Genomic DNA, 24,744 nt, shown 5'->3' with positions numbered 1-24,744 from the left:
TGTCTCATCATGGATAGGCTTGACACAGCCTTTTTTATTTTATCCCTAATTTTTTTAGGAAGTAATCCTTTCCTTATACCTAGACTAGTAGGTGAAAAAACCTCTCAATTTTTTCTTTTTGCTACTTATCTTTGACATTTGCAAAGTCCCACTATTTGGCTGAGGCTCTGTGTCATCCCTCCTCAGTCTTGCACTTCCAGAGTTGTTGTATTTGCAGCTCCCATCTAGAAATCTGGGAGTTGCAGTGCTTAACAGACCTGGAGGGTGCCAGATTGGCCAAGTTTGCCCTATGCTCAGCAAAGACAACATGTAATTGCAGAAAAGCTACTTTTGTTCACCTCATTCTTACTTATTGTTCCTAAGTCCGATGAAAGATGGTATTGGTGTTAGTGGGGGAGAAAGAAGTTGGGGTTATAAATCTGAACGGGTGGAATGGAACCGAATCCACAAGAGGAATCTATTATTCTCCTTCCCCATCCTGCAGGGACTCCACACCATCCAACCCAAACTCCCTTGCCATTTTCCACAGCCCTTTTATGATAGCAAGACTAATGGTGGAAACCAATAGGGCCCATTGTGTGTGTTGCTGATCGATTTTTATGTTTCTATTCCACAGTTTTAACTGGATATTGTGAAGTCCAAAACGGTCAGAATTGTGAATCTGTCCATTGAAACACTGCAAGCGGTGTACTTACGACAGTAGGCCTTGTAGATTTCATAACATATTTCTCGTTGTTGTTGTTTTTGTAGTGCTCTTCACAAGTGACAATTTTTTTAAGGTTTTTTTTTTTTTTTGTAGTAAAGAAGGGTTGTATTTAGAGGCCAGTAGCTAGAGATCCAACCAGTAGATCTCCTGAAACACTATCTGGCCTTAAGGCCACCATCAAAGGAAGGCTGAGATAATTACTATTCATCCAGCTTCCAGAAATGTAATGTACCAGCAGGCAAAAAACAGTTCATCATGTAGTACAAAAATGAAAATAAACAAACTAAAAATGAAAAAATGAAAAAAAAATCTAGTGCCATAGCTTTTCGTTGTTTCTCTGTTTGGGCTTTGTTGTTGTTCATAACAGAATAGATATTATTTACCCATCTGAAACATGCAGCCTCATGTGGTCGTTGAAGTGCTCAATTTGGTCAAACTTAGCTGGGCAGACAGAGCAAACATAGGTCGTTCCCTCAGTGCAGGCCATCACTCCAGCTGGAAGTGCCCTTGCCCCAGTGCTTGTTGTGTTAGATGTTCCATTTGTGGCACTATGTAGAGCCACATGTCTTTCAAGCAGGGTCTTGTGTGAAAACTTTTTCTTGCAAATGTAGCATTCATAAGATTTCTCCCCACGGTGGAGCCGCATATGCACATTTAGGGAACTCTTCTGCGTAAAACGCTTATTACAGATACTGCATTGGTAGGCTCTGACACCAGTGTGAGTCACCATGTGTTTGATTAGGTAATCTTTTAGGGAGAAGGATCGCCAACAAATGCTGCATTGGTGGGGCTTCTCACCTGCACAATGACCACAAATGGAAACACAAGGAGAAAGAAAAATAACATTTAATTAGGAAAAAATGCCAATGAATTCTCCTATAACGTATTTTCTAGTTATCCAGTATATGGTTATTTATTTATTAATCAAATTCATATGCTGCCCACCTCTGTTCATAAAGTGAATCTGGATAGCATAGAACAATCCAATAAAACAATAGAAATATAAAACAGTCATTATCTAAAGTTATTGTGTAATAATTATTTTAGAAAGCATTAAAACTATGGAAGAACCCAGAATCAATAATACTCATTAAGATGGATAAAGAAGGGAAGGAAGTGAGTTGTGTAAATGCAGATAAGGCCACAGATAAGCAACCTATTCTTGTGATCTCTGTGCTTATGATGAATAGCAAGCCTACCTGATTGTTGTGGGGAAATACTCTAGTCAAAAACTGACAGCACCACTGCTCTGCCCAACTGGGCATCAACTCTTGCCTGGACACCAAGTAGGTAAAGTTTAATAAAGCCCAAGAGCATGGACCAATAGTAGGCTGTTGAGATAAGGTAGTGATATTCAGTTATACAGCATTGTCCCCTCCTCTGTGACTGATCCTACGTGACATGGAGCTGCCCAGAGTTGATTGCAGTTGGGTGATGTCAAGTAAGTAAATAAATAAGTTCCAGTAAGTTTACTGATTCATGTGCATCAATATGAATTGGACTATTTATCGAAGAAGAAATATGCTTAACTGAGGGAAAAATGTTTTCCATCCATAAGAATGGTTTTTGTATGCTTTTGCATCCTCAGATGAACAACAGACAGACTAAGGATGCAAAATACGGGTTTCAATGTCTCACGTTCAGATTTGGAAGAATACTTTCCTTCAGGGCTTTATTTGCTGATCTTCATTTTGGAAGAAGTCTTCTTCCAATGCTGAATCCATACCTATATTACAATTTTATATTGCCATTAGAAAGGAATTGCTATTGTAGCCATGCTATGCAATTTTCTGACCTCTACGCTTGAACTGAATTAAAAATCTCAGTCATTTCTATTATCACCAGCCCCGCTCCCCATCTCTATTTCTTCTTTCTTCATAAATTCAGGGTAATGACTCCATCCAACATGACTCCTTCCTAGGTTCTTTTGCTCAAGATAGATAAAACGAATAATTTTCTACTGTTGGAGAATATGCATTCTTTAGAAACTTTAGATTAGGTTACTTTAATCCTATTGAAAGAGCATGCTGAATGGCAATGAAATCTGAAAGTTGTTGTGTAGTCTGTGGAAGGCTGGAAAAAAGAATAACTGAGGGCTAGAGCATTGTTGATTAGAGCTGAAGATACAGCTCTATCAGAGCCCACTCACAGAAGCTCTCACCAGTACAAATGCCTATGGTTTACTTTCTCCCTTGCAGACCAAGTCTATTTATCTTGATTACAATTGTAAGCAAACACGAGAATAATAAAGAGAGACTATTAGTCTGCAGCTACATAGCAAGAAAATACACAGAAAGTTCCTATGATGCAATTGCTAGAGTAGTTGGAAATATAGCAAAGGGAAGGCAAATAATTGCTTTTGAACGCATGTAGTACAGTCACCTCTGCTTTTCATGCCAGTCACCTCTGCTATATTGGGTTCCCAATAAAGCTTCAGCACAGAGTTCCTTATGTGGGATACAAATAGTCCATGATGAAGAATATAGCAACACAGGATACTGGCAGTAGTTGTTGAAAGGTTTAATATTCCTTTTTTCAGAATAAATGTCACTTTCATCAGTGTGAATGACACAGATCAGACTGACAGAAAAAAGGGAATAATGTGGTTTTCTACATATTTATCTTGCCTTGACACAAGTTCTCTAACCCTGTATCTTGGTAAGTTTTCACAATGAAGTATCAGAGTTAAACAGCTGTCAGCTTGTGTCACATAATAAACACTTGACTTTCATTGAATTGCTACTACTTCAAAATGAGAATAATGCCTGATAATGGTTGGAAGCCAGTCAGTCAATTTCTGTCATAACCAATGGATCAAAACTCAGTTGACCTGAAAAAATGGAAACTTCAATTGCAGAAAAACATTAAGAAGGAAAAAGAAAATTAAAGAATATGTGTCTAACGTGAGAGCCAGTTTGGTGTAATGGTTAAGGCATCGGGCTAGAAACCAGGAGACCGTGAGTTCTAGTTCTGACTTAGGCACAAATTCAACTGAGTGACCTTGGGCACTCACTTTCTCTCAGTCCTAGGAGGGAGACAGTGGAAAAATACTTCTAACAAACTTTGCCAAGAAAACTGCAGGGACTTGTCCAGGCAGCCTCTGAGAACTGGAAACAATTGAAAAGAAGAAAAAATAATCTAAATTAATATAATGTGTTTCTAGCTGATTAATAGTTTTTGAAATTTTATTTTAGTTTTTAGAGGCAAAAATATATTATAATTTATGCTAGAAGAAGAAAAGAAATTGCAGAGAAGCTGAACAGATTCTTTTCATCTTCACATGAGAAAAGTTGAGACAGATTTCTGAGCTGGAGCGCTTGTGTCAGGAAGGGACACAGATAAACTGAGCCATATAATAGTGTCAAGGGAAGAAGCATTGAACTTTTATTGATAAATTTTACATAAAACTGTGGATCTTCTGAATAAAATATGCAATCTGTCTTTACATTCAACCTTTGTAATTTGATGACCTGAATACAGGTTGTCCTTGATTTACAACCCCAATGAAGCCCAGAATTTCCATTGCTAAGTAAGACAGTTGTTAAGTGAATTGTGCCTCATTTTACAACCTTTTTTTTGCCACAGTTGCTAAATGAATCACTCACTGCTGTTAAGTGAATCATGTGATTGTTAAGTGAATCTGGCTTCCCCCATTGATTTTGTCACATGACCCAGGAACAGTGTAACTGTCATAATAACATGCTAGTTGTCAAGTGCCCAAATTTTCATTAAATGACGATGGGGATGCTGCAATGGTTGTGAAAACTAGTTGTCTCTTTTTTCAGTGCTGTTGTAACTTCGAAGGGTCACTAAATGAATGGCTGTAAATCAAGGACTTTAAGAAGGCTCACAAGGAAATCCAGAAAATTAGGACCTGTCAGTTTAACATGTTACAGATAAGATAAAATATCAACTATTTGGAGACACAGTCCTTGCTCATGGATACCCAATAGGATTTCACTAAGGGAAAGTCCCGTTTAACTAATCTATTAAGAGTTTTTCTCACAGGGTGAATAAACATGTGGGTAAGGATAAGTCAGTAGACCTAATTTACTTAGATTTTCAAAAAGTCCCAGATCAAAGACTTAATAGTAAGTTTTAAAGCCATGAAATGAAATGGCAAGTCTTCTTGTGGATAAGCAACTGGTTAAAGAATAGGAAACTAAGAATAGGACTAAGTGGTAATTTCTTACAATAATGGAAGGATATAACCAGTAGAGTGCCCCAGGTTTCTGTTCTAGGACCAGTGCTTTTTATCATACTTACAAATGATCTGGAATCAGATATAACCAGTTGAATAGCCAAATTTGCTGATGACACTAAATTGTTCAGAGTAGTAAAAACTATAAAGCACTACAAAGAGCTTTAGTATAATCTCTGCCCATTAGGGAATTGTGTATCAAAACGACAAATATTCAAGATGAGCCAATAAAAATGATGCACATTGGCGCCAAAAATCCTAAATATTCATACAAACTAATGGGACCTAAGAGAATAGTGACTGATGAGGAAATAAATCTTTGGATAATGGTAAACAGTTCAATGAGGGTGTCGATACAGAGCATCCACTGTAAAAAAAGAAAAAAGACCAGCAGCATGTTAGGGATAATAAGAAAAAGTATCTTCATACAGAAGATACAATAATTGGTATCTTCTGTAAATCTGTCCAATTGAGAATGAGAAAGTATAAGCAAATGACAAAGTATAGTACTACATAGGAAATTTTTGTGTGAACAGATTCTATGTTTTAATTTTTTTGGCCTTTCAGCACTGTAAGGAGATGGTTTGTGATGCCATGTATGTACCAGAAAAAATACTGAAGGTGCTAATTTTGCCCACTAATTACTCTAACTTACAGCCCCTTTGTAACAGCTTGGCCTCATTTTTGAGGACTGCATTCAAAATGAGGACACATTCAAAAACTAGACAGCTGGTGAAAGAATGCAATCACAAGTTCAAAGTGGAATGAAAAATTAGATGGATATGTACGGATGAGAGAATATCACTTCAAGAGTTAATAAAAATAACTGCTCTGTGACATGAATCTATGGTGTGGAACAGACTTCTGCAACCTTTCCAGTTTTGTGGACCGGGTGTGGGGGGAGAGAGAGGGAAAGTTCCACACAAGTGACAGGCGAGGGTGCACATGAAGGTCCATTTGGGTGGGCAGAGGGCATGCATGCTCACCTGCCACTTCTGCAGCCCGGTTCCGAATGGTTCAAGGCCCATGGTCTCTGAGAGACCCCGGGTCCCCAGGTGTGAAAAGTTAAATGTAATTTTAAGTAACTTTGGGAATCACTTTCAAAATGCAGAACAATTCACTTCTCTACAGTCCCCATAATCACATCCACGACTCTATTACAATATTTGATGCAATTCTGGTTTGCAACGTTTCTAAAGATAGCAAAAAAAAAAAAAAAAAAGGTAACCCTACTCAGATAACAAAAGGTAATGGGAAAATTTAGTTTTGTAAATGTATTAAGGGAGTATATATAGAAAGCCCAAAAGAATTTCAAAGCAAAGAAGATCAGCTATCATAGGATGGAATCAGAGTAAACCATTTAAAACTATATTATAGCAAACATTATGAAAAAACCCTCAATACTTTCAAAAGAACACTACATTCCTCCAGTGGTCAAGAACACTTAAACAGAGAGTCCATTTTTTTAAACATTGCTTTTTGCATCATATGAACATCTTAAAACAGCAGTAGAGGAATACCTCTCTAGATCAACAATATGTTATATCACATAATAATATAATATAATATAATTATATAATATGATGTTAAATGCTTTTTCTCTCTGGGTTCGTAGCTTTGCTCATATATCAAGTGGCCATATACTTACCTGTATGTACAAACATGTGCTTGACATAATTCTGTTTGGCTGTGAAAGTCTTGTTGCAGAGGGTACACTCATAAGGCTTTTTTTCACCCTGCCCACCTGCTGTGCTGTGGCCTGTAGAAGGAGCCAGGGGTTGTGGGGCTGGCAGTTGGGCAGTAAAAGTTGAAATTCCAGGCTGGGACACTGTCACAAATTGTGCCTGTTGGCCTAGGGGCTGGGGAAGGCTGAAAAGGAAAGGTTTAGGACCACTGCCAGCAGACTGTGTAGTAAAGAGAGCAGGCAAATAGGTATTGCCAGCTGTGCCGATGACCTGTGTGTTGCTGGTCAGGGTCAATGGCATCCTCAGGTTGCTGGTGAGGGTTTCTGTCTGGCGTAAGTAGAGCTGTGTACTTGGCAATGATTGGGAAACAGTTGTAGTGATAGGCTGTAAAGTCCCCTTTTCAGTACTGTTACAAACAGTTATTAGTGCGCTGTCCCTTTCAACGTCATTTCCTCTTTCTGGTGAAGAAGAGTTAGTATCTGTGTGCTGCTGCTGAATGCTTTCAGCACAAACATCATTTTGTTCTGGTTGTGTAGGCTCTTGTTGACCTTCTCGACTTAGGCCAGTCATAAATTGCTGCTCCACAGAGTCAGGTTCAGTGCCAATGGAGGAACTGACTCCAGAATCAAAACTTTCTCCCTTGGGCTCACTTTCAGCACCTTCTGCTTGATCAGTATCCTCAGTGCATTCTTCAGACTCATTACGCTCTAGGATTTGTACTCTCTGCTGTCCATAGTAGTCATAATCATCCTCCATCTCTTGCTTGATATGAATATTGCCCACTAAAGTTTGGATCCGAACTGGACGTGGTTGCTTCCTGCAGTGTGTGGTTTCTGGAGTGGTGGAAAGATACCGCTCCACCTGCTGTGAGCGTTCATGGATCCTTGTAATCCAGCTTGGATCTTCCATATGATGGTCTCTAGAAAGGCCTAGTGCTGTTTCATGGTGGCTGACCACTGCTCCACTGTAGAATGAACGCTCACCACTGCCATTCTGCATAGAACATGCATACAAAGCTGAATAGATCCTGTCCACGCTGTGCTGTGAGTGACTTTGCAGATAACCAGACTCTGTGTCACTGCTCTGTCCTGAAGTGGCTGATTCAGGAGTTCCTCGGGGTGTCTCTTGTGCAGAATCCTGAATCAAAGGGTAGATGTCACCCACATTCTGTGAGACAATCCGTGTGCATTCATCAATCACAGTTTTAATCTGCAGGATGCTGGCTGCTGTGAGAATTTGCAGGGCCTCTGATTGTGAGACCCGCAATACTCCACTGTACATGAAGTCAATGAGCTTTTGTACTGACTGGACTGACACCACAGAAGGAATTTCAATGTCACTGTAGCCCAGTAACAGCTTATCTTGGAAGAAGGGGCTGCCAGCCGCCAACACACAACGGTGGGCACGCAGCATGCTCCCGTGAATGCGGACTGTCACATCACAGAAGTGGCCACGGTTGCGTTGCTCGTTGAGGGTCTCGAGCACAGAATTGCTGAAGTTGTGGAGGTTGATGCTGTGAATGCGCTCTGTCATCCCCTTGCAACTGTTGTTACCTGCCATAGAAAAAAGTAGATTGGTGTTTGAAATATGTATATGGATTTCCCACCCTTCTCAACAAATGTAAATTTTGTGATGCTTTAAATCAGGATTTTGTGTCTTAGTTACTGAAAAACACATGATTATTAAGCTTGGGGTCCTTTACCTCTCAAAGTGTGTCAAGAACCATTTCATCCTAAATTTGTTCAAAAAAATATATCCAAGAATTTTTGTTATCCTTTCTTTCTTCTTAAATACAAGCATACAGAATGAAAAATGTGTAATTATATATTGTCTAAATAACAAAAGTACTTGTTACCAGTATTAAAACAAATTTAATGCTGATTTAAGTAATGTTTTGTTTCTTTCCCATTTTAATACCATACCAATGTAATTAGTAATAAAGTAATGGTTTCAGTATCTTTAAATAAATAACATTATAGCTCGACAATACTTTAATCTAGCTAGATTGTTTAATAAATTGATTATAGGTTCCTACTGAAGATCAATTAAACCCTATTACACATTTTTCATTAGCTTTAATTAGGATTCAAGGCCACTTTATGCTTTAGGAAATGTATTACTGTTATAATACACAGATTGTACGAAATATAAGAGACACTTTCAAAAAGTATGGGCATGAATGAGACATCTGTCTTTAAGTGTTAAAGCACAAGGCTGTTTCAAAAGCTTTCTCAAGTTGCCAGGCCATGTATGTGCATGCAAATGTCACTTACATAAGGACCACCAATGAAGCAAAGTGGTTTACATGGACATCATGTTGAGACAGCCAAGGGTTTTTGAAGCTGCCATATATGTCTTACTAAGGGTCTTTGTTTATGCTAATGTAGTTTCATGGCATCTCTTTGAATGTTTTGTCCAACCCAGGTTAATACATGAGAAAGGTACATAAAGGTACATTCACTACATAAAGGTAGTGAAACTCAGTTGTCAAAAGATTAAGCACTTTTGAAGAAAAAAAATTACCACCTGAAATTTAATTTTTTTTTTAAAAAAATCCAGCTCATTGAGACACATAAAACATCAAGTGCTCTGTATTTTTACACTGTTTGAAAGGAATGTTATTTCTGATTAAAATGTTCAAAATTATTAACTGTCAATCAGTCAGGGCCTGATAGCAAGAAAATGAACCAATAGTCTTAAACATTATAATTACAGTATACAGATTCTTATTATTCTAATTGTCATCACAGAATAGTATGAATGTATATGTGGAGATTTCTGACTCATTCTGTTCCCAGACCTGCCACTCTCATTTTAGTTAATACAGTGGGAAATGTTTCTGTGGAACTGAAGCAGCCTTTGTTAAACAGCTCTCTTCTGCCCAGTGCATTTAGCAATCGTAAAGGACCTCACATGTGAAGCTACTGTTAGAAGGGTTGGGAAAGCAGGTTGATTTAGAAATGGCACACAAATGAAAGAGTGTAAAAATGCAAAGGCTATTCTTATCCAAGCAGGCAATGAATGGGCAAGGAGCCCGAGGGAAAAATTGAACTTAACACTGATTGTTCACATGTACCATTCTTTTTGAACTGTAGCAAGACAAGAGATTTTATCCAAGGTTTAAGAGTCTATAAAATGTTTTTGTTATTCTTTACAACTTATTGATAGACTGGAATATGCATGTACTATACCACATTGAAGACAAATATCACAATATGTCACATTCTTTATGCTAAAGAACTAGGAGGTACTGAGTTCTGAATGATGGAAGAGTTAATTGTACAGTTTGAATGAGTGTGCATGGAATGTAACTCAAGAGCTACACAGAATCTAGTAATTATAATTCCCAAGCACAATTAAGGTTGTGGTTTCAGAAACTTGTTAAGACAGAATGCTGGATTTTGATAAACTGGAGTCTATATAAAAAGCTCACTAGTACCTCTTCAAAACACTGACATTCTATGTTAGAAAGAAACTATAAGGAAAGATTACTTCTATTTCAAAAGTTTTTTTTAACCTGATGCTTTCCATATATTTGGGACTAAGATTCCCAGCAGAATTAGCCAGCTGCATTAGTGATTGGCATATGGTGGACTTATATGGGTTCACATCTGGAAAGTTAGTTTCTATTTGATTATGTAAATATAAGGAATCACATGTGGTCTGCTTTTGCATTATTAACCTCCAGGAGCCAAGATTGAGAAATTCTTCATGGTGCCTATAGGAACTTTTATTTTTTACAGTGTCTACTTTGGGTCAGATTTAACTGAATGCATGTTTTCTGAGAAGTCTACAAACAAACAGACTGAACTCAGGTATGGATTAAAATCAAGGCTATCCCATGCAATAAGAGAAGTGAAGTGCCTACATTCCTCTTTCTTATTCTGCTCTCCAGGCCATTGTTTATGATGGTGTGTCTGACCTTGAGAAGGAGACTTATGGGAATTGCATCTTTTGATCCTATAAGACTTCTTGGCATCTTCAATTCATGCAGCCATGATATCCTGATTGCCTCTCTGCTCCTTCCTTAGTGAGTGGTTCCACTGAGAGAGAGGGGATTTGCTTGGTAGTCTCTCAGATCTTTCCCGCCTATCTTTTAGCATTTGTATTAATTTATTGGGAGAGGACAGCAATAGATTTGAAATATACAAACAAGACGGAGCTGCTACTTGCTCCTCAAGGTTTTCTGCTGGCTCTTTTGTTAAGTCCAAAAGAAGTAGTAGTAATGCTTTCAGGAGCAGATCTGCAGTTTGATAGTTCACCTGGACTATTGCTGATTGGCAAATGAAGTTCATGGGCAGGAAACCTTTATCCAGTTTCATCTGGTATACCAGTTGTAGGGCTACATTGAGCAAGAGCTCATCATAAGAGCTTGTCATCACCAGCTCCTAGAATTACTGCAGTGGGAGAGTGCATTTAAAGATCACCAAGTTGGTTCAAAATGCAGTAGTAGTTAACCAGAACTAGGTGCCAACTGCACATTATATCTGTATTGTGAATCTTCAAAACTGCCAGAAGGTTTTTCAAAGTGCTGATTTAACTTGTAAGGCCCTATATTTCTTGGCCTGGGTTTTTTTCAGGACTGCTTCCTGTAATCAAACAGTCTGATATGAAAATCTCAAGAAAAAAAATTGCTTGTGATTCCCCACCTCCATGAAATCATGGGGATGATAACAGGAGAAAGTATATCTCTCTCACGCCTCCTGTACCAAGTTATCTCTCTTTCAGAAAGTTGGATTTTATAATTGATGATCGTCTAGAAGAGTGGAATTCTTTTAACTTTAAATATGAAAAGATGCATCATACAATGTTTTTATATATTGCTTCAATTTATAATAGAATGTCTGATTTGTCTGACTTCAAAATTGATTTTACTGGATGCTTTATTATTGTGCCATGGATATTTTATGGGATTTTTTTTAATGTTTTGCTGAGAGTCTTATAATTACAGCAGTGTAGAAATCAAATAAATAAATGTCAGTGCCTCTAGTTTACTGGAAACTACTGCATAATAAATATGTATAGAAACAGTCTTTGAAGGTGGATAGATACACACACACACACACACACACACACACACACACACACACACACACAACCTTTTGTAAATTGTAAAAAAGATATTTCTCTTGTCAGCAGGAAATCTGTGTTTTTCCCATAACGACAATTGGCTGTTCTACAGCCAGTTGGAGGAGTTTTACAGCAACTTTCCCACATAGGTAGCCCACATGATTACAGCCACAGCAGCCTATTTAAGTACAGACGCATTAATGCATGGAAGCCAAACGTATGCAATGTTAGAGGGTAAACCATTTTAGAACATAATAAAAAGATAAGAGCAATGAGATTTTATCATTTATTTGCTGCTATGCAACTGGAATTATGCAAAGTAAAAAAATGAGGTTATTATCATGTATTTTATATTTTGGAATTTTTAAACTGTTGATTACTTAATAATTATTTTTAAGTTGGAATGTACAAGAAATTATAATCTTATGTACGTCAACTAATTTAAACTTTCCATCAAGTGTAATCCAGAATCCCTCCTATTCCAAAATATTCTCATGAAATAACCGTGCAAAAAAAAAAAGAATTCTCGAACATATATAAATGACAAAATGTTATTTTCAAAGGTATTTTAATCAGGACCACTCAAGGTTGTAGTTCTTATTGCTTCTGTGTTTATATATAATTTATGATGATTTTCCAAAACAAAAAAATTGTGAGCATTTTCTTGTTTGAAAATTTAAAAATAACATGCGTCCCAATTTCAACTGGTGTATAATGATTAAAGTATTTTAAATAAAGGGAAATTTTAAATAGCTTTATTTCTATAAAGGGCTTTTATATACACAAAATATTGCCACATGATGGCATCCTTTTTAGTAAAAAAAAGCTTATGCTTATATTTTTTCTATGATTTCAGAAAATTGCCATTTGGATTTGCCAATTGGGGGCAGTCTCTTTTTCTGGGCTCCAAGAGTTCAGCAAATCTGTAGAGATCTGCATGGCTATGAAACCTGAAGATGAAAATGGATTTCTACACTATATACAGTAAAAGGTGTTAAAATGTTTTTTATGCAGATGGACATACTGGTTATATAGTTTTAAGATATACATATGGATTAGGACGAAAAGGAAGTGGGCTAATGCGGTGTTGCTAAGGATTATTTACCATTAATTGGAGAAAAAAAATGAAAATAAGAAAATAGATTGCTGAGATCTTTTAGAGAACATTGTGTAGAAATAAGAACACATATGCTATGAAATGAAAGAAAACTTCATCTTGTTCTGGATAACAACGAAGTTGTTTAGCAGAAAGCTTAACCTAAGCCCTTTAGTACTGTACTAAAGTTTGGGATAAAGTTTTAGGAGAAAGAAGAGGTCCCATCCTCTGAGCCACAAAGAGCACAATGTCAACCTCAGAAGAGTTTCTAATAGAAACCTCAAGAAGGTAATAGAATTTCGAACTACTCTCTCAATTTGAAAAGCATAAATTGTTTCATTTGAATTTTCAGTGCTTTTTCAAATTGAGAGAGTAGTTCGAAATTCTGTTACCTTCTTGAGATCTGTGAAGGTGAAACAATGCATTACAAATCGTATAGTAGTAGGATTTTTTAATACTCCCTTCTTTTCAATATTGTTTAAAATATATATGTTGGAAATAGTGTTTTTGATTTTATAAATGATTAAAGATTTATATTGTTTACTGAAAAATATTTAAGTGAGCAAGAATATAGTAATTGAGTCTCTGAAGTAGCACACATTCAAGCTCCAAAATCAAATTTGAAATATTTTTGCTAGTGCAACCTAATGCAACACTTTCACAGCTTTTTAAAAAAAAATTACGTACACTGTACAGTTCATAATAAAATATGTTCCAAATTAAATATTTTTCCTGCAGTGACTTCCTGATAATTTATAATGAGAGCTACTTTGCTGGTTCCAGACTGAATTAGATGATGTTTTTCATTAGAAGATTTTGAAATCTGTGAAATCCTTACGCTTTTTATATCAAATACATTATAGCCCAAAATAGTGGATTGCCAGATTGTTTACAGTTCTTTTAAGTGTAAAGTCTCAGATTCAATATGCCTATGGACCAATAATATTCCTTTCTTTTTTCTTACTGAGAACTCCAAACTTCTTAAAAGTTATTTTCTGTGACCCAAAACCATTTGGTCTCCTTAAGTACAGCTTCAGTACAAATCTGAAATTGGTTACCTCCGCTCCTTCCAATTAAATTCATAAAAATATAAGAGACCTAGGGTTGGACCAATTTCAGCATACTTTATAAACTGGTCACTCTGATTATTAAGAAAATATGATTCTAATATATTTAATATTCAGATATTATACTAGCAGTTCTCAAAGAATTTATTTTGTCATTCTATAATTAAATTTTAAACAATTGCATTCCTAATTTTCTTATGATTACTTTTAAACAATACCTCAGATCTTGGAAGTTGGCCTTAATCTCTCTTTATTTTTGAAAATATTCATTTTTAAACCATTTCAGAGATGACAGAACACCGCTAATCATAAGGAAAAGCGAGATTTCACATACATACAATTCATCTCGCAGAATTAATTACTATAGTTATACTATTACAAAAGATATCCAATAGTTCAAATAGCTGGCTAAAGTTTAAGATTTCTTGAAATTTAGTTTAGGGTTTTGAATTAAAGACAACAGGAGAAAAGTAGCAATTAAATACAAGTGAGAGAGTTTATGAATTCCACAGTTCATGATTGCAATCTATTTCTCATAACTAATTCTGTGAATATGATTTATCTTCTGTTTAGTCCTATCTAAATTTGTTCAAGTCTTTTTCTTTTTGGCCATTACATAATGATAATAATTCCATACAGCCTGAAGTAGGCATCATCAATTTAGGAGATTCATGTCAAAATGACTTTGACTTCAGTACTGGAAAACAGCAACTAGACAGCAACAACACAAATATGCACAGTAAATAAATAAATGAACAGGGCCTTCCCCAGTTGCTTCCATTAATTTTTGAAAATGCAATTCCATGTTAGTAATTGTGCAGACTGCAGTGATCCAATTTTGTCCTCTTATATTACCACTTAATCCAAAGTGTAAAAATGTACTTCTTATAACCTTACTCCATCTACTAATTAGGTACATGTTTCAATGTTTTGAGAGGGTGGGTTGACACTGCAATTCATACTGTGTCTCACTCAGCCATCCGCAATGACACTATTGTACTTACAATCAGGTGACCCTGTGTATACGTGCAGGTTTCTTAGTGAATGGGATGAATGGATGAGATCTGGGCTCAGAGATGAGATAGCTTCAAAGTTCAGGCATGGAAGGCCTGACTTGGCAACGAAGGCACCCGTCTGCGTAATCTCATTCTCCTCAGACTTCGGTTTTTCAGTTGTCTTGGGTTTCTTTCTAAAAGGAAACAAAGAGACCTTTGAAGGTAGCAGTTACCTACAGTATGCAGGAACGAGAATAACTGTGCATTATTGTTTGTTTTCCTTTCAGAACATGTTTTATTGTTTGAGGTTTTTCTAATCTGTTTTTAATGTTGGTTGTTAGTGCTTGCAGGAGCTGTGTCTACAAGCAGTCTGACTGGGGGAAGGTGGTTTGTTTGCCCCTAGAACCACTGGACATTAGAGAGGCATGTATAATGGCTAATTTGATTCTTACAATGGAATTAAAATTTTTGACCAATTCAGTTCATTGTGTTTTGGGGTTTTCATGGCAGAGGTAAATGAATAGAGTTGGTTAACCCCATATAGAACTGGATTTAAGATTCATCCTTGAATGGATAGACTTGATCAAATAACCCCTTTTCAAGTACCCAGAACACTAATCATCTTCTCCCACTGAACACTAGGACCATATTCTAATATTTGTCTTCTTATATAAGCTGGTCAGTTATGTAAAGTAAGAAAGAATTGTCTTGGTATCTAACCAAGTATCGAATTCAGTTGGAGGACAATAGCTTTGCTACAACCCATTCCTGTGAAACAAAACCAAAAACAATTTCACAAACACAACAAATAAAGTGTGTTTAGCTCCCATTTGCTTAGTTAACAGCTCTCCTAGAGAGATATAGAACCATATTCCTTCTCACATTCTCCGTTACTCAGACCCAGAAATTATTTCCACCCTACTCCTTACATTCAGGTGTCAACAATGTAGCCTTGTAAATAAGGGTGCCTACAGTGTGGTCCCTGATGCCAATAACTGCCTAGCCTTACATGATACTGTGTATGGAACATTTAAGATGTATGTTTGTGCTAGAACATGAAGAGATCCTCCAGTCATCTACAAAAGACATTACAATTGTCCATGTATTTGCCTGTTCTTCTTGAAATTGCTGGTGGGCCCAGTCCCTCAGCGAGGCCTCTTTGCATGATATTCCTCCTAATTTATCATATTAATTACCCCTGCTTTCTATCCACAGGCTTTTCCTGTCATGACAATAGGAGCTTTAATTTCCTCATGGTAGCTGTAGCTACCATTCTTTTTTAAACTATAAAGATATATGGTTTTATAGCCAGCTCACCTTTCCATGGCTTGTTCTGGGAAGTCTCAAAGCACTCCTAGAAATAATGTTTTTTTTAATTTGATTTATTTAATTTGATTTAATTTCTTCTATATAAGAAGCATGGGATGAGGCGTTAGTACAGCTGCTGTTTTGCAACGCCATATCCACTGGCTTTTTTTATGGATATCAGTTTGTAGTACTTTGTGTGGTTATATCTGTATCCATCACCATCAGCTCCCCCTCCCATCTTCTTAGCTCATCTCTCTCTTTGTACCAGAGTGTCTGGTGCAATAAAACAGATCATCCAGTGACTGCTTCTGCAACTTCTGAAGATATCTTACCTACCAATTATAAAGGGCATTGCCAATGACTTTAACTGATGTGTAGCATAGGGCATCATATGTAAGACATTATCAAGTAAGAGAATGAGCACTTCTGTGCCAGTTTCTAGATACAGTTTCTGATGAAATATTTGTCCAGTTAACGTTTGGAACAACTCTTGAAGTATAATGGGTCTCTTAAATAACCACTACTCTTGATTCTATACAATAGCAATTAGCAATCTGACACCCACACCCACACCTGGGGGAAAACCATCATAGCCTGATGCCATTTTAAAATGAAACATATACATACATAGCATATAATCCAAAATAAGATTAATATAATTTATGGAACAAAGGACACTATAAGCTTCCCTTCCCTTCCACAGAAATATGTTTTAAACATATTGGATAAACATATTTTGTAGCACACAAAAATACAGAAAAAAACCACTCTATGCACTCAGAAAAAAAGCATCAAATTTCCAGACAGCAGCATAGAGAAAGGAAAGTAGTATTATGAGGCCCTTAAATTAGGATTAGCCATCCAAAATTGCTTGTCCATGTCAACGTGATATTCTGCATAAACCAAGTTAATAATAATAAATTTATTTACGGTCACAGACCAAAATGCAAGCATAGCTACAAAAAACATAGGGAAAAGAACATCACGAACAGCCGGCCACCGGAAGCCCCGGCTGAGAGGGACCACAGCGCTCTCCTCTAATGGTTACGGCTCTTAGAAAAAATTTTGAGACCTGAGAGGTAGTGTATGAGGAGCCATCCCCTAAACAATACAAGGCCAAATCACTATCATTGGGCCCACAGAAATCTGTCTCTAAGAGAGACATCAAATTAGTCCTGGCTACGTTGTACATGGGGCAGTGTAAAAGGACATGCTCCACAGTCTCAACCTCCGCTCTACCACAGGGACATAGCCGCTCGCCCCTCGGAAGCCTCTTGAATCGACCGTCCAGCAATGCTGAAGGCAAGACGTTAAAACGAGCAAGGGAGAAGACTCTTCTATACTTAGGGATGGTTAGAGTATAGAAATATGAGGCCATCCTCAGTCCAAAATTATTAAGTTGGCTGAAGACCAGAGGGGAGCAGGTTTTATTGGCTCTAGCTCTCAGATATTGTAAGTCTATGTCCACAAGCCGTTGGACTACCCTACATTGGGCATCTTTAAGGCCATAGTCTCCCATGGCATCCCCCGAAAAACCTAACAGGTGGAGTTTCTTCGTCAGATCCCTCTCCCACCGAGACGTATAGGGGTCAGCTAACACCAGGGAGAGGTAGCTGCCAGGGGCTGCCAAAAAGAGTGCCCGAAACCACCATTTAAAGGTGTTGATCCACGCCATGCATTCGACTGATCGAATGCCCAGTTCCAGATACATCGGAGCAAAGCCAACACAGGGAGGGAGACCCAAAAGTTTCCTTAAAAAAGCAGCCTGCGTTCTTTCAATACACTCCTTGAAGCCCTGTATCCATATCGGAATTCCATAAAGAGTTTGGGCCAAGGTTTTGGCTTTGTAAACATAACTTGGCATAAACCAAGTTATTCCGTGACTGAGGTCGATCAGCAGTAGTTGTCACTACTGTGTACTGCATTAAATCATTGTTTTCCTCATTTCAACTATTTTCTCCTATAACTTAGTTTATCCTAAGCCACCCTGAGTCTCCGGAGAAAGGCGGCATATAAATTGAACTAATAAATAAATAAATAAATAAATTTATTGTCTATGCTGAAAAGAAAAGTGAGTTACTGAGACTCTTAAAACAATACAATTCTGAATGGGACCTGTGCCATTTCAAAGCCAATATTAAAATCATGTTGTTATAGTTTTCAGGAAATCAGGATAAACTTTCTGGAAAGTCATGTCTTGTTCAAGCTTTAAATATTCCAAGCTGGTATTTCAAGTTTAGGATGTTTTGCACACTTCACAAAAATAATGCCGTTTAGAATGAACAGTGAAGCTAATGACAATAGTATGTTCAGTTTATAAACGCGATATAATAGTGCATGGAAAATCTTAAAAAGTGGACAAAAGTTAAAAAAGATTTCTGGCATACAGAGAAATTAAAAAAACAGTTTTGAGAAAAGAACTGTTTAGGGGCTATTTAGCATACCTTTGAGTTGTACACATAAACATAAATACACATTATATGAAGTATTGTATTTAACATTAAAATAAGATGGAATAGTACAAACAAAATCTGGATTTTATTATAAAAAAGAACATATTCAATAAAACAACAAATCTATTTTTTTATTTCCTACCTCTCTTCCGCCTCCCCCAAAGATTTTTCGTAGGAAAAAAAAAGATTTACAAAGTAATTCTGTACCCTCATGGAATCAGAAATGAAGAAATATGCAGAAAAACACATTATAGCATAACAAAGGGCAAGCCACTTTGCTATTAATCAAGAACATTGTCTCTGGTTATATAAAAGAATTATATAAGCTTGGTATGGTAAGAAAGAACACAGCACATGAAAGTTCTTGTGAAACCATGGTGGCTGACACTTATAAAATATAGCCTCTAGAGGGCAGCAGGCGACCAGCTGGTTTCAGATTACCTTAATTTCAGAACTTCAGATTTTTGCTCCAAGTATGTTAGTTTACTAAAAACCCTTTAAAGAATCTTTGTCATTAAGTATTAAAATTACACAATTCAATGAAATTCTTGCTCAGTTAGAAAATGGAAACTGAACTGAGACAAATTGACAGATAAGAATATTTTTTTCCTCTTTCCTTTCTTTAAAATTCATGGTATGAAAGAATCTACAAGGTAAATAAATATTTTGATTGACCATAACTAAAAACAATTAACAAACCCACAATTACAGGATCACTAGGCAATATTGAAACCTACCATAGTTAAATTATTTTTGAATTCGAATTCATTTTACCACGAGCAGCTGTGGGACACTCTGATCATTGCAAGATTCACCTTGTACCTGCTTACAGTCAAAGACTTAAAACCACAAAACCAACAATTAAATCAGTGAGGACCTGGACTGAGGAGGCAAATTTAAAGCTACAGGCCTGCCTTGACTGCACTGATTGGAATGTTTTTGAAAGTACCTCTGCAGACTTAGATGAACTCATAGTTACTGTAACATCATATGTCAGCTTCTGTGAAGATCTATGTGTACCCACCAGGAACTTTCGAATATACAATAACAACAAACCTTGGTTCACAGTTAAACTTAAGCAGCTATGTTATTCCAAAGAGGAAGCCTACAAAAAAGGTGATAAAATGCTGTACAAGGCCAGAAATGTATTAACAAGGGATATCAGAGCAGCAAAAAGAAGCTACTCTGAAAAGCTAAAGAATCAGTTCTCAACAAATGAACCAGCAAACATTTATTTTTATTTATTTATTTTTATTTTACTGCAATTTATATGTCGCCCTTCTCCCGAACGACTCAGGGCGGCTTACAAGATAAAAATTCAACAATATGAATTAAATATAAATTAATTAATTAATTAATTAATTAAATTAACATATGGAAAACTCTTAAAAATATCACCAGTTACAGCAAATCTCCTTTCCAGGCTGAAGGAAATCAACAACTGGCAGATGACCTGAACGTGTTTTACTGCAGGTTTGAAAGGAAACTACAGCCACCTATTTCCACAACCCCCATCTCAGACACAACAACAACAGCCAAACTTCCTACAACTGACCCCATCCTATTGGGTTCCCAACCCCTGGTGATCACAGAAAAGGAAGTACAAGCCCTATTTCACAGACAAAAGCCAGGAAAAGCTCCAGGCCCAGACAAGATGGTGCTTGCTTAAAAGTCTATGCTGACCAATTGGCCCCCATCTTCACCCGTATCTTCAATAAATCAGTAGAGATGTGCTATGTTCTTTCTTGCTTCAAACGCTCCACTATCATCCCAGTACCTTGATGGAAGAAGCCATCCATCAAGGAACTGAATGACTACAGACCGGTTGCTCTAACATCTGTAGTTATGAAAACCTTTGAAAGGCTAGTGATGTCCCACCTAAAAACCATCAAGGATCCGCTGTTAGACCTTCTGCAATTTGCATACCAAGCAAATAGATCAGTGATTCCCAAAGTGAGCGGTACTGCCCCCTGGGGGGCGGTGGGATGACGTAGGGGAGGGCGCTAAGTGGCAAGGGGGTGGCAGAGGGGCTCTAAGAGGCAAGGGGGGTGACAGAGAAGTGCTGGAGGTGGACTCACGCGGCGTTGGCCATTTCTCTTCCGGGTTCACAACCCGAAGCTCAGATCATCAGACTAGCTGGCCAGTGTGCATGCATGCACCAGAAATTGAAAGTTTGTTTCCTGTGCACGCATGCCCACTGGGCAGCTCCTCTTACCACATGTTCCTTCTTGCTTCAAACAGTCTACTATCATCCCAATGCAGAAGAAGCCCACCATCAAGGAACTGAATGATTACAGTCCAGTTGCTCTAACATCTGTAGTTATGAAAATCTTTGAAAGGCTAGTGCTGTCCCACTTGAAAACCATCACGGATTCGCTGTTAGACCCCTGCAATTTGCATACCGAACAAATAGATCAACAGATGATGCTTTTAATATGGCTCTACACTACATCCTACAACATCTTGAATCTCCAAAGACCTACTCAAGGATCCTCTTTGTAGACTTTAGTTCGGCATTCAACATCATCATTTCAGACATTCTTCTAACTAAGCTAAACTAGCTAGCGGTACCTGAACACACTTGTAAGTGGATCATAAGCTTCCTAACAGACAGGAAGCAGCAGGTGAAGCTAAGCAGAATCACATCAGAAACCTGTGCACAGGGGCCACCCAAAGCTGTGTGCTCTCTCCACTTCTCTTTTCTCTATATACCAATGACTGCATCTCAAACGATCCATCTGTTAAACTACTGAAGTTCGCAGATGACACAACAGTGATCGGTCTCATTCGAGACAATGATGAATCCGCATACAGATGGGAGGTTGAACAATTAGCCTCGTGGTGCAAATAGAACAATCTGGAACTGAACACACTCAAAACTGTAGAAATGGTGGTGGACTTTAGGAGAAACCCTCCCATATTGCCACCTCTCACAATACTAGACAACACAGTATCAACAGTAGAGACCTTCAAATTTCTAGGTTCTATCATATCTCAAGACCTAAAATGGACACCTAAAATGGAAAACGTTATAAAAAAAGCACAACAAAGATTGCTCTTTCTGCGCCAACTCAGAAAGCTCAAACTGCCCAAGGAGCTACTGATACAGAGAAATTATTGAGTCTGTCATCTGCACCTCTATAACTGTCTGGTTTGGTTCTGCAACTCAACAGACTTCAGATGATAATTAGAACTGCAGAAAAAACAATTACTATCAACCTGCTTTCCATTGAGGACCTGTCTATTGCACAAGTCAAAAAGAGGGCTGTGAAAATATTTATAGACCCCTCGCATCCTGGACATAAACTGTTTCAACTCCTACCCTGAAAACAACTCTATAGAGCACTGCACACCAGAACAACTAGACACAAGAACAGTTTTTTTCCAAACGCCATCACTCTGCTAAACAAATAAGTCCCTCAACACTGTCAAACTAGTTACTAAGTCTGCATTACTATTAATCTTCTCATCATTCCTATCACCCATCTCCTCCCACTTATGACTATATGACTGTAACCTTGTTGCTGGTATCCTTACAATTTATATTGACTGTTTCCTAATATGATTTGATTGCTTATTTGTTCCCTCTGACTATCATTAAGTGTTGTACCTTATGATTCTTGACGATATCTTTTCTTTTATGTTCACTGAGAGTGTACCAAGACAAATTCCTTCTGTCCAATCACACTTGGCCAATAAAGAATTCTATTCTATTCTCATAAAAAGTTTGGTTATGGAATATAACCTACTTAAGAAGATCTATAAAACTGCAACTTTTCCCATAAAATTTGACCATACAATTAAGGTAAAGGTGAAGTTTTTCCCTGTTCAGTCGTGTCTGACTTTAGGGGTCAGTGGTCATCTCCATTTCCTAGCTGAGGAAGCCAGTACTGTGCAAAGATGCTTCCATGGTCATGTGGCCAGCATGCTGAGGAATGCTGTTACCTTCCCACTGAAGTTGTACCTATTTATCTACTTGCATTTGTGTACTTTTGAACTGCTGGGTTGGCAGGAGGTGGGGCAAGAACAGGAGCTCACCCTATTGCAGGTGAGTTCAGGTCTTGAACTGCTAATCTTTCGGTCAAGAAGCACAGCATCTTAACCACTAGGTCACCGTGTCCGCTACCACACAATGAAATATTACCAAATTATGAATTATTTCTTGCAACAGACTAATTATTCTCCCCTCTGAAATTAATTGTCACAGGAGAGGGTGAAATTTACCTTGTGAGCAACTTCTGTCTCTACTTCCAAAGCAATCTTGCTAGTAAGCAAGGAGGTGATGGCATGCAAAAACAAAAACAAAAACAAAGGACCTATGGGGACAGCAAGGGATTCATACCCAAGTATCTGCCAAAATTTATAGCCACCTTAGTTAAAAACTCACCAAAATCAAAGGCCCTGTGGCCCTTTACAAAGACTGTCAAGATCGGCCTCCTTCCCCATTGTTTATAGTGTTATTTATTTCAATTTTATATTGTTTTCTTTAAGTTTTTTATAATCATTTTACCATATGTATTGTTTTAATTTTGTTGTGTGCTGCCCAGAATCACTTGCTTGTGAGATGTGTGGCTATATAAATTAGATAATAAATAAAATACTTGAAAATATTTTTGGTAAGTTTTTTATTTCAAGAATTTCATTCTAACTTGATCAGCTATTAATATATCCATATCTTAGATATCTATATGTATTGCTTATAAAAAAAAGTATTATTTTAGATGTGGAACAGAATCTAATGGGCACAATCACACAACTTATACTCCAGATAATGTAATTATTTGTAAAGATTGAGTGTAATATGATTCTGAATCTCAATATAGTAGAAAACAATGACTGAGTCAACTCTATTATTTGTTTTCCTTTTCTACATATAATTGTGATTATTTCAAAACAGGTCTTTACAGACAAGCAAGATAGGAAAGTATGCAAAACATAGCTTCTAGAATGTTTTTCTAAAAATTTTACCAGTAAATTTTACGTAACTTTCTGAATATGTGGGCAATGGAAAACATAACAGGCTGGGCAAATTCTGCTAGTCATGGCTATCAAACATCCAAAAAAATTTGCCAGGCTATCCCACTTTCTTTACATGGATTATCTAAAGCTGAATGTAAAAACACCATTTGAAATAGAAGCACTGCTCAGCATTGTCCATATGTACAGCCTAGATATTGCAATGGAGTTTGGACTGGATGAATGAGTCACTCTCACCATCAGTAGAAATAGAAAACTGAAGGAATCAGAATGCCCTATGGAAATAACTTCAAGAGTTTGAATGAAGACGATCACTATAAATACCTTCAAGCTGGCAACATCAAGCATAATGAAGACAAGAATAAGGTTAGAAATGAATACATCATGAAAGTGAAGAAGAAAGTCCAAACTCAGTGGAGGAAATATTGCAAAGAGAATTAACTGCTGGGCCCCTTCAGTCATTAGATACACAGCTGGAAGAGTTGACTGGACTCAAAGAGAATTAAAAATCCTGGATAGGATGGTCAGAAAAATAATAGTGGCACATGCCCTTCATCCACATAGAGACATTGACAGACTCCACTTAAGAAAATAGGTGAGTGTGGAGTGTTGCAAATTATGTCAGAAAATTGAAGAAAATAAATAGGCATTGGAAGACTATCTGAAGGACAGGAAAGAGGATGCACTGAAGCTAATATAACATGAAGGCTTATTTAATACTGGAGAGACCAAACAGTTCTCTCCAAATATTTGCTATTTAAGTGTAACCTGGAATTGTTCACTTCATTTTCTCTGTCTCTATCCCACAACTTAATGTCTTTCAGACATTAATTTTCAGATCCACCATACTCCTTATTGTATCACACAGTGTTAAGATCTACTGCAAATATTTTGGGTTCTTAGCTAATAACAAAGCATCATCCCTGCCTAGAGATAAGGATGACTGTGAATAATCTTTATTTTTATGACCATTGCAATATTTATATCAAATTACAGCTCCAAAATTCTGAAGAGCCATATCCTTAACTTGCTTTAATGTGCTCCTAGCAACAATCCTGGAGAGGATTTAAAAAAAAAACAACTTTACATTTCTAGACTTTACTCTTGTTGACCTGGAATCAAGTATTGTCTACCCCATGTACTCCATGTTTTATATTGGTATTCAGAATCATAATAAAGAATATAC

The 24,744-nt window shown here is 37.2% G+C and overlaps 1 protein-coding gene across 18 annotated transcripts in view; it reads right to left on the bottom strand.

Annotated features, from left to right (window-relative positions):
- Positions 1 to 579: 579 nt before the first annotated feature.
- Positions 580 to 24,744, bottom strand: part of ZBTB20 (zinc finger and BTB domain containing 20) — a 531,250-nt gene continuing 507,085 nt past the window's right edge. For all 18 annotated transcript variants that reach the window (XM_087894799.1, XM_087894811.1, XM_087894812.1 and 15 more), the window contains 3 exons: positions 14,830 to 15,014; positions 6,556 to 8,145; positions 580 to 1,504 (listed from right to left, as the gene is read on the bottom strand). In XM_087894799.1, the coding sequence (XP_087750925.1) occupies positions 1,086 to 1,504; positions 6,556 to 8,145; positions 14,830 to 15,014 (2,194 nt within the window). In that variant the 3' untranslated portion in view covers positions 580 to 1,085. The remainder of the gene's footprint in view (positions 1,505 to 6,555; positions 8,146 to 14,829; positions 15,015 to 24,744) is intronic.

The sequence above is a fragment of the Pantherophis guttatus genome, chromosome 5 (assembly GCF_059756535.1).
Source record: "Pantherophis guttatus breed Tessera chromosome 5, ASM5975653v1, whole genome shotgun sequence".
In the NCBI taxonomy this organism is placed as follows: Eukaryota; Metazoa; Chordata; class Lepidosauria; order Squamata; family Colubridae; genus Pantherophis; species Pantherophis guttatus.
The sequence above is the reverse complement of the archived record's forward strand: the minus strand, read 5'-3'. Positions and strand labels throughout refer to the sequence as shown.